The 17,549-nt window shown below is 59.4% G+C and overlaps 1 protein-coding gene across 9 annotated transcripts in view; it reads left to right on the plus strand.

Moving 5' to 3' along the window:
- Window positions 1-17,549, plus strand: part of BRD1 (bromodomain containing 1) — a 52,700-nt gene that overhangs the window by 5,597 nt on the left and 29,554 nt on the right. For 7 of the 9 annotated variants that reach the window (XM_039863117.1, XM_039863119.1, XM_039863122.1 and 4 more), the window contains one exon: window positions 10,838-12,218. In XM_039863117.1, the coding sequence (XP_039719051.1) occupies window positions 10,852-12,218 (1,367 nt within the window). In that variant the 5' untranslated portion in view covers window positions 10,838-10,851. Of the gene's footprint in view, window positions 1-7,808; window positions 7,872-8,245; window positions 9,470-10,837; window positions 12,219-17,549 lie in introns of those variants that run through there. The other 2 variants (XM_039863116.1, XM_039863118.1) reach the window with 2 other exon arrangements.

Here is a 17,549-nt window from a genome sequence, read left to right on the forward strand (position 1 = left end):
TCTCTTTGCTAAGATTTAATGTTTTCATTTGTTTCAAGATAATTCGAAATTTCTTGTTGAAGCATATTCGTGATGGCTGTTTACAATCTCTGTCAGATAATTCCAACATCTGATTCGTCTGGATTGGTATCTGTTTTTTTTCTTATTCAAGTTGTAAATTTCCTGGGTCTTGGTATGACAGTAATGTTTAAAATCGTAGTCTCTGCAGCTCGGGTATTCCGTCAGGAGAGCTGAATCCCACGTGAGCCTTCTGCTTTGCAGGCAGGTGTCCCGTTCGGGCGCAGCTCATCCCGGCCCACGTTTGCGGGTTGTGGCTCCAGTGGCGGCATCGTTTCCAGGGCTTGGCATTCCAGTCTGGTCCGTTTCATTCATCTGCTGCTGCTAGAGCTTCCACGTTGTTCTGTTGGTGCTGCCTGTAGGGACAGAGCTGATGGTCCAGGCTGCCCCGAGCTGGAAGTCGGGCCCTGGGAACGGGAGGACCCGTGGGATGGAGAGTGCTCCCTGAGACGGGCCAGCAGGCCTCCCGCTCTGCCAGTTCCCCTGCGGGGGGTACAGGTGGGCTCCCGGCAGCCGCTGGTGTAAGCGGGGGACACGCGGGCCCAGGCTGCTGTCTCCTGCTGGGTGGGTGCGGGAGACTCCAGGCTGCTGTCTTTGCCCTCAGTCCTGAGTTCCTGGCCAGCCCGCCCTCCTTCATCCACCTTTCGGAGGTGTGTAATTGTCTGCTCTATTATTTCCCAGTTTTTAAAGTTCCATTCAGTTGGAAGAGGAGGGTGAGATGTGTTCACATCATCCACTCCTGAACCAGAAGCCTCTGGTGTTATTTTAAAATCTTATTTGTATAATTGTTCAGTGTATTTTAAAAACGGCTTTATTGAGATATAACTCACAAACCATACAATTCACCCATTTAAAATTGTACAATCGAATGATTTTTATTATAGGCACGAGGTTGTGCCACGCTTACCAGCCAATTTTGGGACGTTTTCGCCACCCCCAGAGAAAGCCCGTACCACGAATGAGCTTTCTGTCTCCACAGATTTCTGTCTCTGTGACATTTCATAGCGATGGAATCGCGCGAGCCTTCGGCTTCCTTCTCCGAGCACCGTTCCCGTGTTGTAGTGGATTTCAGCACTTTCTCCTTATTGCCAGAGAATATTCCATACGGACAGGCCACATTTCGCTTGTCCATCGTCAGCTGGTGGCCATTTGGTGCGTTTTCACTCCTTGGCCGTGGTGACGATCCTGCTGTGCGTCTCCATGTGCACATCTGTGTGGACAGGTGCGTTCACTCTCTTGGCGGTACAGCCGGGAGTGGGACTGGGGCACGTGGTGACTCTGTGTTTAAGCATTTGGGGAAACGCTCAGCTGCCCATTTCGCGTTCCCGCCGGCAGTGCAAGAGCGTTCCAGTTTCTCCGCATCTTCACTAACGCTCGCTGTCTTCAGGCTTTTCAGATCTCTCCGTCCTCCTGGGTGTGGCGTCTGTGGTTCTCACCTGCGTCCCCCCGATGGCTGGCTGCCGATGCTGAGGACCTCTCCATGTGCCTATTGGCCGTTCGTGTATCTTCTTTGGAGAAATGTCTTTCAAGTTCTTTATCTGTTTTCTAATCTGGTTTATTTTGGTTGTTGAGTTGAGGACTTTGGCTTTTATTCTGAGAGGTGGGGAGCCACTGGGAGGTTCTGAGCACAGCAGTGTCACTTGGGCTGTTGAGACTAGTCGGGATTCCGAGATGGCCTGGTGAGGGAGAACACTGCCTGGCTCTGCAGAGGTGACCAGAGGTGGGGACACAGGGCTGCTTCTGGACACGTTTTGAAGGGGGAGCCAACAGTATTTGCTGACGGAGCAGATGTGGGCAGAAAGGCCCTGCCTCTCACGCAGGAAGCACGGGGTCAACATCTACTGAGATAGTGAAGCTGCCGTAACAACGTACCACAAACTGGGTGGTTCAGACAACGGGAAACGCGCTGTGTCACGTCCTGGAGGCTGCCAGGCTGAGGTCACGCGTCCGCAGGGCTCCCCCACCCCGAACCCTTCCTGCCTCCAGCTCCTGGTGGCCGGGGAGCTCGGCCTTCCCGTCTCTGCCTCTGCTGTCGCATGTCCGTCTCCCTGCGTGTCTGCGTCCAAACCCCCTGTTCTTACAAGCACAGCAGTCACTGGGTTCGGGCCGGCCCTGTGACCTCCTGTCGAGGTGATCGCCTGTGAAGACCCATTTCCAGCGAGGTCACAGCCACAGGTTCGGGGATTGGGACATCCACTTATCTTTTGGGGGGCACGGTTCAACCCATAGCAGATGAAAAAGATGAGAGAAGTTTGGGGATGAGGGCCAGGCACGCGATCTCAGGCCTGTGAAGTCCGAGATGTGTATTAGACGCCCCACGGGAGGTGCTGAGGGTGCGGCTACACGTGGGAGCTGTCAAAACATAATTTTTCAAAAAGTTAAAAATGCAGCATTGCAGCTCTAAAGTGAGGGTGTGTCAAAGGTTTATTTAAGTCATTCATGCAGAAACCAGCACGATGGTGAGGCTGGTTCAAAAGCTTGCAGGGAGAGGGAAGTATTTGTAGGGGCTGGAAAAAAGCTCGCTGGGGTAAGCATGTTAACCGAGATCAAAAAACAGGCCACCGTTCTCCAGGGGCCGTAAAACCGCGAGCTGTTCTAACCGGAATCTTCCCTACCAGACAGAAGTCATTTCTGTCACTTTCTAGTGAGCAAAATTCGTTTGCGTTGCTGTCAGACAAGAATCATTTTACCGAGCCATCGTTTTCTACAAGTCTGTCCTCCACGAGTCGTAAAAAAGTCATAATCCATAGTAAATAACAAGTTAAACAGCGCACCCCAGAGAGTCAGGTCTGGGGACCACACTGAGCCTCCCACCCAAAGGGCCTGCCACCGTCCTGCCTTTAGGAAAATTTTTATTAGCGCCACCCCCTCCCTCCATCACGAGAATCTCCAAAGGTTACTGTGCACCACAGAAAGCACCCACACAGGAGCCGCAGGGATGGTAATGAACAGCTTCGGCCAGCACATCCGAGCCATATGGCATTTCCCACCGCCGAGGCCGGAAACTCGGCTTCTGCCTGGGAGGTCGGGGGTGTGGGACTGGGCCTCTGCTACACCTGAGACTTTAATTTCTCCTAATCTCCTCTCTTCCTCGGTCATACAACTGAACCTTGCCTGCAGAACTGCCACCCTCCCCAGGACCGTGGTGCCTGCCCCAGCTCGCATCCTCCTCGCCACCTGGAAGACAGGTGCACTGCGGTGCAGGGGCCTGGACGGCGTGGGCCTGAGGCCTGTGGGGGTGTTGGGTCAACACAGGCCCTATGACCCTTGACCCTCAGCTCGGTGGGTCACACGGAACCCCAGGGGATGTTTTCTCAGACACGACACCAGCGTCAGGTCTTGGCTGCACAATCGATTTGTCCTGTTGTGTCCTGGCAAAGAGGAGGACTGATTTCTATTGAAACTATGCAAATAACCAGATTTCTATTAAAAGTGAAGAGTCAGTAACAACAATTTCCCCTGAATGCCGAAGAGGGAAAATCACCACTTAAAGAATGTTTCACTTGTCTCTAGAGGAAGCAGGTGACAGTGTCCCCTCACGACTTGCATCTGAGGGCACAGGCTACTCCGTGAGCTTAGAGACAGAGCAGGAGAAAAGAAGAGTTTTATCTCCATTCTCTAGAAAACAGAGCCTTGAAAACAACGCTGGCACCTTCCGCTTGCCTTTCCTGGGTCCGGGCCTTCAGCCGCAGAGCTAACGGTGGGACGTGTGGGGTGGGGCAGGAGATCCTTGATGTCCCCAGAACCCAGCTTTTGGCCGGTGCACCTCATAGGGGGCAGCAGCTGTTGCGTCTGAGGCCAAGCTCCGGGCTGACCACTAGGTGAACGCGGGGGCTCTTCCTGTTGAAAGAGCGTCACACAGAGAGGGGACGAGCCGGGTGACCTCTGCTGGGTTGGAACTGTGACCACCAGCATGAACTCAAGGTTCATTCATAGATGTCAGGGGAGACAGAGGGGTGTGTGTCGTCCTCACACGCCCCTGTCCCAGCTCTGTCTGCCCAGTGTGCGTGGAACCGCAGGTGACAGCCTCCCGTGAGCCGGTCCCATTCGGCATTGTTGTCCGAGACCCGACACGTGGCTCGTGGTACTGTGGTCCGCTCCTGTCAGCTGCGGTCGCTCCGCCACTGTATGATGCCCCTTGCTCGTCCCCTTCACTGTCTGTGGACTCTCAGGGTCTCCCCAGCATCTTTGCTCCTGGACACTGCCACAAGTCCTCCAAAGAACCCGTTCGGGTCTCCAGGCCGCGTGCGTGCTGGCGCGGAGCAGTCCGGGTGGACCCGGTGGCCGGACCCCGTGGCTGGGCGCGGCCCGCACACGTGGCAGCTTGCATCACCCCAAAGTGGCCACAGCAACTTCTTCCACGGCACGCGCTCTCGCTAAAGAGGGACCCTGACACTTCTCTCTATAGGAAGCAGGTGACAGTGTCCCCTCACGACTTGCATCTGGACGGGCTGGAGCGGAAGTGACGCCATGTGGCTTCTGAGGAGATGACATAAAAGGCAATACACGTCCCAGCTGGTTCTCTTGGGACTCCTTGCTCTCGGAACCTGGCCTCCGTCCCATGAGGAAGTCCCCACGCCCTCAGCCCACAGCCTGAGCTGGCTGAACACCCGCGTGGGAATGCCATTTTGGACGCGACCCCTCCAGCCCCTGGGGAGGTGCCCCAGCTGGCGAGGCGCAGCGTAGACGAGCCGTGACTGTGGACTCCTGCCCGCAGGGCAGACCCGTGAGCCAAGGGCGTGGTTGTTGTTTTGACTGCAAAGTTTTGGGGTGGTTTGCTATGCATGCGTCCAACCTCGTTGGCTAATGCCATATAATTTACCCAGATGATTGCACCACCTGATATTCTGGCCAGCAGGATGTGTGTGTCTCAGTGACTCACCTTCTAGGCGTCACCAGGTATTGCCAGGCTTGAATGTCTGTGACCACTTGGTGCGTTTCTCTTTGCATTTGCAAAATGCCTAGTGAAGGTATTGGCCCTTTCCGTGTTGTCGTCTGCTAGCTGACGGGCTTTGCCCGCCGTCTCACTGGCTGGTCGTTTTCCAGTGGAGTTGAAAGGGCTCTCTGTATATTCTGGGCACCCATCATTTGCAAGGTGCACGTGTTGCAAATACCCTCTTGTTTTTAGCCTTTTGTTCTTCCTTCTCTTCATGGTCTTTTGAGGAGCAAAAATTATGAGATACATACTTTTCACTCTTATTTTCACTCTGTGACATTTTAGTATTTCTTGTAAACACTATTTAAAAACATTTATATTCCAATTTGAGAGTCTCAGTCTTTTAGCACGACTTTAATTCAATCCTGTCTCTCAACTCAAACATTTGAACGGATCCCTGTCATCTCATGTTCTGGTCCTTATTTAGCACGCATTTTTCCTTTTTTTCTGCTTTGTATTGGCACAGTCAATTTTTCTTCCTTTCAGTTTTCACCCATGTGTCATGGAATTGTAAATCCTATTTCCATTTTTTAGGAGAAACTTGGATATTTTAACATTTTAAGCCTTTTTCTGTCCATTCTAAAATCCTCTAGCAATAGAAGAGCTCTAGTCAACTTGTACTTCCTGCCCCTCCCTCTGCTTGCCATGTGCCGTGTTCAGTCATCTGGGATTCGCTCTCAAGTTGTTATTTGATTTTCTTTTTAATAGTCCAAAGCGGTTTCTTCGCTGGCATTCCTGTCTTACGCTAGGATTCCCTGTTCATTTCGCTAGGGTGTATCTTTCAGTAATTTCTTAGAGACCGTGCGTGGTACTTGGACGATTACAGGCCGTGAAGACACCGTCGTTGTGCGGTTTCACTTGGATGCTGGCTTCACGGTGTGTGGAATTCTAGGTTCAATGTTCTTAGAACTCAGGCAACCACTGCTTTGTCAAGGGGCCGTCAGGCTCCCCTCCTCGCAAAACAATGACAGTGGGGTGCAGTCTGACCAGAAGGCCCCTTCTCTGAAGGTGTCTGAGCTCCACCATTTTATCCTTGGAATCCCGCGTCGCAGGCCCCTGGGCAAAGGGAAAGGCTGCCGTTTGGAGCCGCTGACATGCCTGTGGGGCTTTCTTCTTACCTTCTGGGCACCAAGTCCTCCTTTGAGAAGCCATTCTCCCATCTCTTGTTCCGTGGAGAAGGGTTTGTCTTTCATCTTCTCTTTCCTGAGACTGTCTCCTCCTCCTGCTCCACGTTGTGAGACCCTCCAGCTTGCGAGCTTGCAGCTGGCACGCCCTGGGCGGACAGGGGTGCAGGCCTGCTTGCTTGCCCTCCACTGCTGGCACCCCAGCTCTGCTGGCCTCAGATCAGCACACATCCGAAGAGCGGGGAGAAGCTGCAGCTCCTGGGTCCTGTGCACATGCCTTCGGGGTCCAGTCCCCGCCCAAGGGTGTGTCTGGAGGGACACCAGCTTCAAGGTGGGACCTTTCTCATGACTGACCACTGGGTGACCTTGGCTGCAGTCCCTTCCCACCCCCAAGCCTTCAGTTCTCAACCTGTGCACTGGGTGGCAGTGGGGCACAGGTACTGCCAGCAAAAGGCCTGTGGGTCCCGTCCCCCACCCAGGACAGTGGGGCAGGGGAAGCCTGCCCCCAAGAAGGTGTTTGGGGCGGCCTCCTAAGCAGTGGACCCTGCCTTGCCCATCCACGCGAGAAGGCTCTTACCAGCTCAGAAGGACCCAGCCTCTGCCCTGGAGAGGGGTGTCCATTCCTGTCCCGAGGGACTCCCCTGATGGGCAGGCTGGGGGCCACCTGCTGCGCCTTTCCCCTGGGGCTGTGCTGCCCCCACAGCAGAGGCTCCTTCATGGCCACGGCACTGACAGGCTGACAAACCCTCCAAGGCCACCGAGTAGCCATTTAGGCTTCTCCCTCCCCTCAGAGTATCTTGAGACTTAATCTCCGGATGAAAACTGTCGTGAAACCACTGAATTGTAGAGTTTAAACAAAGGCCAAGGGGGAAGCAGCCAGCGGATCCTCTTCTGGGGGAGTGTTCGGGCACCTGGTCACCGCACACTAGGCCTCTGATGCCTAACCGAGGGCCCAGCTGCGGCGGCGCCTCAGGCCGGGCTGCTCATCTCTCTCCTTGCACGCACCCCATCAGCCGCCCCTCCGGCCTCCCGACTCCGCAGGGACCATCCCCCCGGCTTCTCCCACCCCACCAGTACCCGCTTCTCCGTCCTCCACCCGGCGCCCCCGCGCAGTGGCTCCTCCCCTGTCCGGCGCCCGCTCAGGTTCTCTTCCATCTCGTTGTTGGGAGTTTCCTTTCTTCGCTTTCCATGTCCCCTTCTTCTGGCCTGGCCCCCACGCTCACCCCTCCTGTCTCCCTGCGGGCGTCCCCTAAGGCACCCTTGCGCCCAGCACCCACCTAGGGCCGCCGCAGCCCCTTCCCGCTGTGCGGCCGATCCGCCCCCGCCCTCCCATGGTCCCGCCCCTGGATCCCCGCCCCGCCGCCCGCGCTTCCCCGTTTGCCCGTCTCCCCGCCCCTCGTCGCCCCGCCCCCCGCGCTCGCGTCACGGCGGCGGCGGGCGGGGCGCGTCTCGCACGCAGCGCGCCGGGCGGAGCGCTCGCCGCATTGTTTGCTTCGCTGGGGAGCGAGTGAGCGAGCCGGCCCGGGCGTCCCAGCAGCCCCGCGCCCGCGCCCCGCTCCCCGCCGCCGGCCCCCCGGCCCCGCGCCCGCCCGCCGCCCGCCGGGCCCCGCGCCGAGAGGAGCCCGCGCCCAGAGCGGCGGCGGCCGGGCCTGCGCGGCCGTTGGCGGAGGAGCCGCGGGCGCCATTTGCGCTGCCTCGGCCGCGCCGGCCCCCGCGCCCGCCCGCCCGCCCGCCGGGCTCCCGCGGCCCCGAAGGTGAGTGGGGGGGCCGGGCCGGGGGCGCCGCTGCCGCCGCGAGGGCCGCCGGCCGCCCGGGGCCGCGCCGCCGCCATGTTTGAGGCCGCGGCGGCGCATTGTCCGCGGGCGGGCGGGGGCCGGACGGAGGCCGGAGGGAGGCCGGGGAGTCGGGGCGGCCGGGGCTCGGAGGCGGCCGGCGCTCGGAGGCGGCCGGGGGCTCGGGGCGGCCGGCGGCGGGCCCGGCGCTCGTCCCCTGCGGGCCTCCTCGCGCTCGGGCGCCGCAGGGGCTGCGGCCGCGGGCTCGGCGGGGCGGGACCCGCACGAGAACCCGGCTGCGAGCCGGCCGGGCGCCCTCGTCGCGCCCGCGGGGCGCATTATGTAACAGATAGCCTGGGTGGTGTTGCCGGGACGGGCCCCGTCCGCAGGGCCGACTCTAAAGGCTTCCTGGAGACCGGGGAGTCGGGGACAGGGCGGCGGGCGGCCGGCGGCCCTGGGAGGCGTCCCTCCCGCTTCCGGGCAGTGTTGGCAGTAAACACCTTGAAATGGACTTGTGCCCCGGCCCTGCCGGCCCGTTTTAAAGAAGTAGCTTTACTGAGGTACAGTTCACAGAAAGTGCGGCTGGTGTGAGTTCCGACAAACGTCTCTACGCCCAGGAAGCCACCCCCCTCGACGACGTTCCCGTCACCCCGCAGAGCTCGCCCTTGCCTGGGCCATCACGGAAGACAGGGTTTATAGAGTTAGGGTGTGTTTACTTACGTGGCCTCGCACCTGCTCTGCGAGGCAGCGACCCGAGCGCTGTGTCCCCTTGGGCCGCGTGCGGCCAGTGCGCCCCGGACTGTCCCCTGTGCACACACTACACGGTACAGGGAGCAGAGGCTGGACGCTCAAATGACTCGTCCCAAGTCAGGCAGGAAATGAAGTGATTTGACAGCCAGAGCCGCTCGTCAGTGTGGAGTTGTCCTCTCCGGGCTCACATGGCTTTTCAGGATGCGTTTAGCAGAATAATTTCTGGAGACACTTGTTAAATTTTTCTTGCTGGTCCCCTCATGTGGAAATGCTTGTCCCTGCACAAAAGCGCCAAGAGTGGGTGGAGCCAGAGGGCCAGAGACAGAGCCTGTGGGCGTAGGGAGGTGACAGGCAGGCGAGGTGGCAGGTCGCTATGCCAGGCAGCGCTGCTGGATGCCTTCTTCCAGGTCACAAGTGCATTGCAAGTTAGAGTTGTTGTGACCATAGGTGTCCGTGAACTTCTTGTGGAAAGTGGTCAGGTGGAGCCTTAGTGCCCATCGGGACAGTGGGCGTGAAGGGCTGGTTGGCGTTAGCGCTTCTCGGGGCTCTGCTGGGGAGAGAAAATTACATGTTTGCTTTGCATCTGGCGAGTAAGCAGCTGTTGCTTCGGCCCCACCTCAGTAATGACACGTGGAGTTCTCCCCGGTGCAGCAGGGTCCCCTCCCGGTCCCCTCCGTGCAGGCTGTGGTGCGGACACCTGCGGGACATGCCCAGCTCCCTGCAGAAGGGCTTGCAGGTTCTTGGCCATGGGGTGGTGGCTTTGCTGACAGCTCCTGAGGAGTCCAGGATTCCTGGGTTCTTGGGTTCACCGGGAGGCCTCTGAGGTGCAGGTGAGTTGGGATTTGGCCGAGCATGGCCGTGCTCCTTTTTGCAAGGAATTCCTCTCAGATTTCAAAAAACAGATTTCCATTTGATAAAAGAAAGCCACAATCTGATGGGTGTGTTTTAAAAAGTGCATTTAGGGTCTGCTGAGATTTCCTTTCAGGGCTTACGAAGTGAAGCCTGCCCTTCGAGGGCCTTTCCCAGGGACCAGTTAGGTGGCCGTGAGGCTGACATTCCGGTTCCCGCGGGTGCCCGAGGCTTCCCCTGGGCCTTGCGCAGCAGGCTTTGGGCTCCAGCTTGGAATGTTTGTAAGCCAGTCTCTTAAAAATCAGTGAAATGTGGTTGCTAGCAGGGAGGAGTCTGAGAGGTCTGGGAGAGGTCCTTGTCAGTTCCTGTTTGGCAGGTGGCGGTCCAGAGTCAGGGGCTTCACATGAAAGTGGGCTCACTCAGAGACAGTCAGAGGCAGTGGTCTGCAAAGAGCAAATTGTAAATCTCTGGTCAAGATTTCAGGCACCTGAGCCAGTGCTGGCAAACCATGGTGGTGGCCCTACAGGGGGCGTGGGGTTCTCAGAGGTGGCCCTCGCTGCGAAGTGGGAGCGCAGGTGCCATCCATGGTGCCTTCATGTCTTGTGTACTTGAGAAGGACGAGGGCCTGGCCGGGCACCACAGTCAAGCCAACAGCTGAGAAATCCCCCTGGGGGAAGGGGCAGGTCAACTGGCCCATGGCGGGGTGGGTTCCATGGTGGTCACTGCTGAGACCCTACAGAGGCTGAGTTGGGGCCTCCCGGGGGCAAGTATGGGGTTCCCCTCTTGGGTCCTAGTGTGATTGGTGGCCCTGTGCCTCAACACAGGTGTGGGGGGCATGCTCACGGAGAAGGACAGACTGTGTGTGGTCAGACCACCAAGGGCTCTGCTGCCCTCCGCTCCCCAGCGTGGGCGCTGCCGGGACCAGGGCACGGGGGTGAGGAAGAGCAGAGAAGGGCAGGGTGCATCCTGGGAGCATTGGTCAGGAGCAGAGAGCTGCTGAGCACCCTTGCCTCACAGTCACAACCGCCATGCCTCCTGGAGTCTAGCCCTGTGCGTGGGTGGCCTTCCTTGGCCCGGGGCTGGGACCCTTGCTCTCGAGGGACTCTGCAGTCATTTTGGTGACAGGTCGGCTTGGTCTGGGAAGATGGCTGGCAAGCAGTGGGAATTGCAGTGTCTTGGAGGGTAACTCCTCACCACCTGTCCTCCCCTCTGGTCCTGGGAGGCCCCGGTGGGGACGGGCTGTCCTGGGATGAGGGATTTGGGGACCCTCCAAGCCCGTGAGCTGCGAGTTCTGATTTAGTGTGCGTGGCGGCTTCCTCGAGCTAACTTGGTCTCTGCCTCTGTCCCAGGGAGCCAGTACCAAATGAGGAGGAAAGGACGATGCCATCGAGGCGCTGCAGCGAGGCACCCTTCCTCCCCGTGCAGCACTAAGCACCCCCCGGCGCGGGAGACCCTGACCTACGCGCAGGCGCAGAGGATGGTGGAGATCGAGATCGAGGGGCGCCTGCACAGGATCAGCATTTTCGACCCCCTGGAGATCATACTGGAAGATGACCTCACCGCTCAAGAAATGAGCGAATGCAACAGCAATAAAGAGAACAGTGAGAGGCCGCCTGTGTGCCTGAGAACTAAGCGCCACAAAAACAACCGAGTCAGAAAGAAAAATGAGGCCGTCCCCAGCGCGCACGGCACACCGGCCTCGGCCAGTGCGCTTCCGGAGCCCAAGGTGCGGCTGGTGGAGTACAGCCCCCCGTCCGCCCCCAGGAGGCCCCCCGTGTACTACAAGTTCATCGAGAAGTCGGCAGAGGAGCTGGACAACGAGGTGGAGTACGACATGGACGAGGAGGACTATGCCTGGCTGGAGATCATCAACGAGCGGCGGAAGGGCGACTGCGTGTCGGCCGTGTCGCAGAGCGTGTTCGAGTTCCTGATGGACCGCTTCGAGAAGGAGTCGTACTGCGAGAACCAGAAGCAGGGCGAGCAGCAGTCGCTGATCGACGAGGACGCCGTGTGCTGCATCTGCATGGACGGCGAGTGCCAGAACAGCAACGTCATCCTCTTCTGCGACATGTGCAACCTGGCCGTGCACCAGGAGTGCTACGGTGTGCCCTACATCCCTGAGGGCCAGTGGCTGTGCCGACATTGCCTGCAGTCCCGGGCCCGGCCCGCTGACTGCGTGCTCTGCCCCAACAAGGGAGGTGCCTTCAAAAAGACGGACGATGACCGCTGGGGCCACGTGGTGTGCGCCCTGTGGATCCCGGAGGTGGGCTTCGCCAACACGGTGTTCATCGAGCCCATCGACGGGGTCAGGAACATCCCGCCCGCCCGCTGGAAGCTGACCTGCTACCTCTGCAAGCAGAAGGGCGTGGGCGCCTGCATCCAGTGCCACAAGGCCAACTGCTACACGGCCTTCCACGTCACGTGTGCCCAGAGGGCCGGCCTCTACATGAAGATGGAGCCTGTGAGGGAGCTGGCCGGCGGCGCCGCCACCTTCTCCGTCAGAAAGACTGCGTACTGTGACGTCCACACGCCCCCGGGCTGCACCCGGAGGCCTCTGAACATTTATGGGGATGTCGAAATGAAAAATGGTGTGTGTCGAAAAGAGGGCTCAGTCAAAACGGTCAGGTCCACGTCCAAGGTCAGGAAGAAAGCGAAGAAGGCTAAGAAGACGCTGAGTGAGCCTTGTGCGGCCTTGCCGCCTGTGTGCGCGCCCTACATCCCCCCTCAGAGGTAAGTGGGTTCGGGGGCGCCAGGGAGGGGCCCCACTGGCCGGATGGGGCGCCCCCGCGCCTGCTGTTTGCAACGCTTCCTAATGGCCACTAGGGCGCCGCCTCGTGCGGTCCCTGTTCTTGGGGCCCCTGGGGGTCAGCCAGCCCTGGAAGGATGTTCGGCGTCCCTGCTGCCTACACCAGTCCTCGGTCAGCCGGACTCTGACTGGTCACCGGGCTCCGGGGCCGAGAGTGCCCAGGCGTGGCTTGCTGGCTTTGACACAGCAGAATGCTCTTCCTCACCCTGCTCCTTCCCGCGGCTTGGGAACCTTCTGGGATTGTTGGAGTAATCTGGTGGGAAGTAAAGGAGCACGGCCGGGTAGGAAGACCCTGGGGCGGGGACCGGAGTGGGGCTGGCCGGAGCCGTGTGGACTGAGGCGCTGGCTGCCTTCCTGTCGTGTGACAGTCTGTCTGGTTTTCCTGACCACGTCCTTGGTGGTGCTGGTTGCCGGCCAGCGTAGGGCTCTCCGGCCTAGAGGGGCTTCAGTGGCGGGCACTGGCCCTGTCAGCGCCTGCCGTGGGCTGGCCCCGCCTCGCTCTCGCCCGGTCCCCTGGCCGGTCCTCATCCAGCTGTGTCTGCTCCTGCGCCTGGACGTGTCCCCTCCTCTGCCTGCTTGTCTTGTTGCAGACCTGCTGAAGGCGCTCCTGCTGGGAATGCGAGCTCAGTGACTGGGGCAGTTTCACACCGGGGGCCTCGAGTGCCGAGGGGGGGGCGGGTCTAGGGGAGCAGACACCCCACACCGGTGCTTCCTGAGCTTTGAGGAAGTGACACACTTGTAACAGGGCCTGGTTGGGGAGGAAGTACAGCATCGAGCTGATGGAATCAGGGTGCACGTGCACGTCTGCTCGCGAGCGCGCTTGGAGAGGCGCCTGTTGGTGCCCGGACTGCCTTCGTATTTGAGAGTGAGTCATGTGGAGGTAAAATTGTGTTAAGTCCAGTAGGTGACAGACGTGCCAAGATATTTTTATTAAAAGAAAGAATCACCCTTACTATCTTGAACATTAGCCTTTTCTGTTTTTTTCCCCGGGTATCTGTGATGTAAAATACTTCGTGCCATCTGACACATTGTGGTTAAGGGTCACGAGTTTCGTCACGCTCTCACTAGTGAACTTATGCGTGTGCCAGGACCTGCCGCAGAGAGCCCTGGTTTCACCTGGACAGGAGCAGGCACTTACTGTCTGGAGAGTTCGAAGCGTGGTTTTGCCCTCACCCCCGAAACGAATTCTTTTCTCTTCTACAGAGCAGCGTGTGCTCATTACAGAACCAGGGAATCAGACAAAGTGGGTGAAAGTGCTCACACTCCCTCTTTAGAGAAAATTGTCGTCAGAACCAAGGTTTCTCTCTTCACGTCTCAGCCTGACTTGAAAAGCCGGTTCCGTTTGGGTTCCTGTCTCTGAGTTAGGAAGTGCGGGGTTTGTATCAAGGGTCTCTAAGAGCCTCAGCATTTCAGCTTTACTGAAATTGAGGTAAACAACAAAAATGTGAACTAACAAACGCAGAAGTCCAGTGAGCTCCCCTGGTTCCCGCCCTGCTCCCTGAGGGGCCGGCCTGGGGCCACGGGCACGTGGGCAGGAGAGCGCACCTGGCCTGCGGTGGAGGGGGCGGCGCCGGCGCCGGGAGTCTGAGGTGACTCGGCCCGTGAGAACACGCACGCTTCGGCCCGCGTTTCAGAGCAGACGCTGGAGCTGAACCACGTGCCGAAGGTGTGTGGTTGCCGCGTCTCTTTGTTCTTGTCCTAAATTAGGGATCGCCTGTCATTTTGGTTTGGAGTAGAGTCGAAGGACGCACCTGGACAAGTGTCTGGGCTGCAGGCTTCGTCGACTGGGCTGCCTGGAGTCTTTGGGAGACCCTGATGCTCCGGGTCACCTTGCCACAGAAGGAGCTCTCCCAGTCAGTCAGAGTGTTGGAGCACCTGCGGGGCGTCAGGGCAGGTGCTGGGAGGGGTGGCTGACTGGTGGCCGGCCTGTTCTCAGGATCAAAGCATTACTTTGGGGGCGTGCAGAGGGCCCAGGGAGCGCAAGTTGGGGTGAAGCCGGGCATGCCGCCTGCGGGGGAAGCTGGGCGCCCTCCACAGCCTGTGCTGCAAGAGCCAGCCGAGCTGCGACAGTGCTCCCAGGCCCGCTGGGCAGCAGGAGGGACGTGGGCCGAGGGAGGAGGGGTCGTCTTTGTGCCCTGCAGGGAGGACGGTGGGCTGACAGGGACAGTGAGTGCTTTGCGATTTGGTGGTTTAAATATTAAGTTTTCAAGTGGTGGGGACAGCAGACGGTTGGTTCCAAGTTAGTCTGTTCCCAGTGAGCAGAGGACAACACGTTCAATTTTAGAACATTTAATGCCTTGAAGTCACAGACTGGTTTTGACTTCCTTGAGCACTAGATCGCGGGATAAGAGGTGGCTCGTCCAAGGCTTTGGCCACCCACTTGAGAGTCCCGAGTTGCTGGAGTCAGGCTGGGGGCCCGCCTGGGCCAGTCCCGGGGTGCTGTGGGTGTGGTCGGACACTGCGCGGGTTCTTCCAGTCAGTCCTGAGCAGCTGCTTCCACCTGCGCCCTCCCTCCCCTGCTTTCCTTATAATGAAAGCTGTTTCCAACAGCGTCAGCGTCTCAGGTGGGAAGCCAGGTGTAGGGAAGACAGTGCCCATCCCCCTCCAAGAAACGCCGTGACCTGGGCGCCGCTGCTGCTCCTGTCACCCGCTGCCTCCTCACGTGCCGGCTTCGCCCTGTGTGCTCCTCCGGTGCCTTGTGCCTTATCTACTTTACGGCTGCCTCCTGGGGGAGGGGATGGTCAGGGGAAGGGACTCATCGAGTTAGGGTCGCCTGGATCCCCTGGTGTAACTGATCAGCCCCGCCGCCCCCCGCCGGAGTGCCTGGTCAGGTAACTTGGCCCCTTATCTGTGCAGTACGGTGGCTTCTCGTGAACACAGTGGGTGTGCTCCTTGGCCAGGTCCTCTCGGCCACTTGGGTTCCACGTATAGTCTCAAGTCAAGGCCGATGCCACAAAGGAAGTGGTGACCTGCGTTGATGAGGACGGAGAAGCGGCTTCCCAGTCCTCCGTCCTCAAGGCCGCCGCTGCTGGGCGCCCCCGCTTCTGTACATCCGGCGAGGACAGACGCGAGTGAGCGCCGGTAGCCGTCGGACAGGGGGACTTTGTGCTTGTGACTCCAGCAATGAGAACTTGGACTTGAGCCTTGTGTCTTCACGTTTCCAGCAGTTAGTTTTGTTATGCCACGATGTGCCACGTCCTAGGGACACGAGAGACGTGCTGGCTTAGCCCTGCCAGGTGGAGGCCCCGCTCTGGGGGCCCCACAGCAGTGGGGCTGTGTGTGCGCCTGTGGACGCCCGTTGGGGCCTGTCTTGAGACCCCGTGGCCTGGGTGGTGGCTCCCCTAGTACCCCCATGGGAAGGTGCTCAAGCATCTCTGGAAAGTGGCTCTGGAACCAGGGGCAGAGGGACGGCTGCCGGGCGTGCAGGCGCAGGCTCTGCTACTGGTCCCTGAGGCGTGCACCCGAGCTTCCATGGAGGCGGGACGTCCCATGCTCCTGTGTCCCGAGCACTGTCTTGTGTGTTCCGCTCCTTGCTCCCCGGGTTGTGGGTTGGGCCCTGCTGTGCGCGGCTGCTGCCAGCTCCTTACCGAGGGGGCGTGGCACATCTGGTGAGCAGGTCCCTGTCGCCCTGGGAGCCCAAGCGAGTGGAAGGTAGGGAATGCTGGGAAAGGCTGTGAGTCCCACTTGGCACTGTGCACTTCCGACGTGTGTGGCTAGTATGAGGTTGCGCTGTTTACGCAAATAAAGTTAGTGTTCCTGGGGGCTGCGGTGTGTCGCCAAGCATTCAGACGCCTCGGCCCCGCCGCCCTCAGGCCCCCTCCTCTTGGCGGCTCTGCTGGGTAGGTGGGCTCCGTGGGCAGGACTGCCCTGGTGTCCCCCATGCTCAGCCCGCTGGCTGTGATTGCTGTCCCACTGGAAGGGTCTCCCCGCCACGCATCTCCGGGGAGAGCTTGCCAGCGGGGTTTTGCCACTTCTGTTCACGGTCACCGTGCTGGCTCCCTCTGGGCAGAGGGAGGGTTGACAGTTTACTTGACGACTGTAATCCTAGCAGTGGGTCATCGCCACCTGCAAGCAGGCCTCCACTCCCGCCTGGGTGTCGCCTGGGCTCACGCGGGTACGGTATTGGGCAGTGTGACAGGTAGGCCGAGGGAGTGCTCTCCACAGGCACCCGTAGAGGCCAGAGTAGGGCCAGGGGGCGAGGGTTATCTTTACTTCAGCTTTTTACTGAGGAAAAACCGCAAATTTATGAAATGTTGCAAAAACAAGGAGAAGGAGAAACACCCAGATCTTTACCCCGAGTCACCTCTCGCTAACTAACGTCGTACCCCACGTGCCCCGCACACAGCGGCCCCCTCCTGGCCAGTCTCTGTGGTCTGTCTTTGGTCTGGACACTTCCATGGCTGCTCAGTGTCCCCGAGAAGCCCTATTTCAAAGAAGACGGCCCTGCCCCTTAGGACTGCCGGCCTCTTTTAGGATTTGTCTGGTGTCCTCGTGGCTATCGGACGTGTCCCAGGTATCATGTAGACGTCATGCGTCCCTCACCTGGAGGCCGCGGTGTCCCTTGCTTCTTGGTGATGGAAATGTTGCTAGTGTCTCCAGGAAGTCTTTGCTTTCGTATTTTCTGGAGTGCGATGTGAGGTCTGGGATGCCCTTGGAGGCCATATGGCCACCCTGCTCCACTTCACGGCCCAGGTGTCGCATCGCATCTGCCCTCGCCTGGGTCATCTCCCCGTGAGGGCAGGAAACAGCGCCCACCTCAGCCCTCCCTCCGCTTTTCCTGTCAGCAGGTTCCTTCTGTCATGACATCGTGGGCCAGCAGGCAGTGGTTTCCAGAGAAGGCCACCCCGCGGGTCCCCAGGGTGGGCTTGCGGGCGCTGGGCCGGGCCTGGCGCTCGGTGGGTGGTGGGGGAGAGGTGGGCATTGGGAGGGCATGAGGTGGGGCTCCACCCTGCTGGCCATCACCGTTGGCCTGGCCTCGGGGACTGCAGCTCTTGGTCTGCTGGGGAGGCCCACTGCAGGCAGCCACCTCACTGTGACTGGGTGGTGGGGAGGCCCGGCCGGGAGGTGCCGACGTGCACACCCCGGTGACCTTGGGGCTCTGTGACTGTCACCCATGTGTCTGGGAACCCAGGAGGGTCTGGAGAGTCCTGACCCGAGCCACACTGGGCAGGGGGTTCTCCTGGGAGCCAGGGTGGCCCAGAACCACTTCCAGAGGCAAATGCGGGGCTTTTAGGTCTGGGAGGTTGACTCTGTCT

Source organism: Pteropus medius, unplaced genomic scaffold, assembly GCF_902729225.1.
Source record: "Pteropus medius unplaced genomic scaffold, Ma_sr-lr_union100, whole genome shotgun sequence".
In the NCBI taxonomy this organism is placed as follows: Eukaryota; Metazoa; Chordata; class Mammalia; order Chiroptera; family Pteropodidae; genus Pteropus; species Pteropus medius.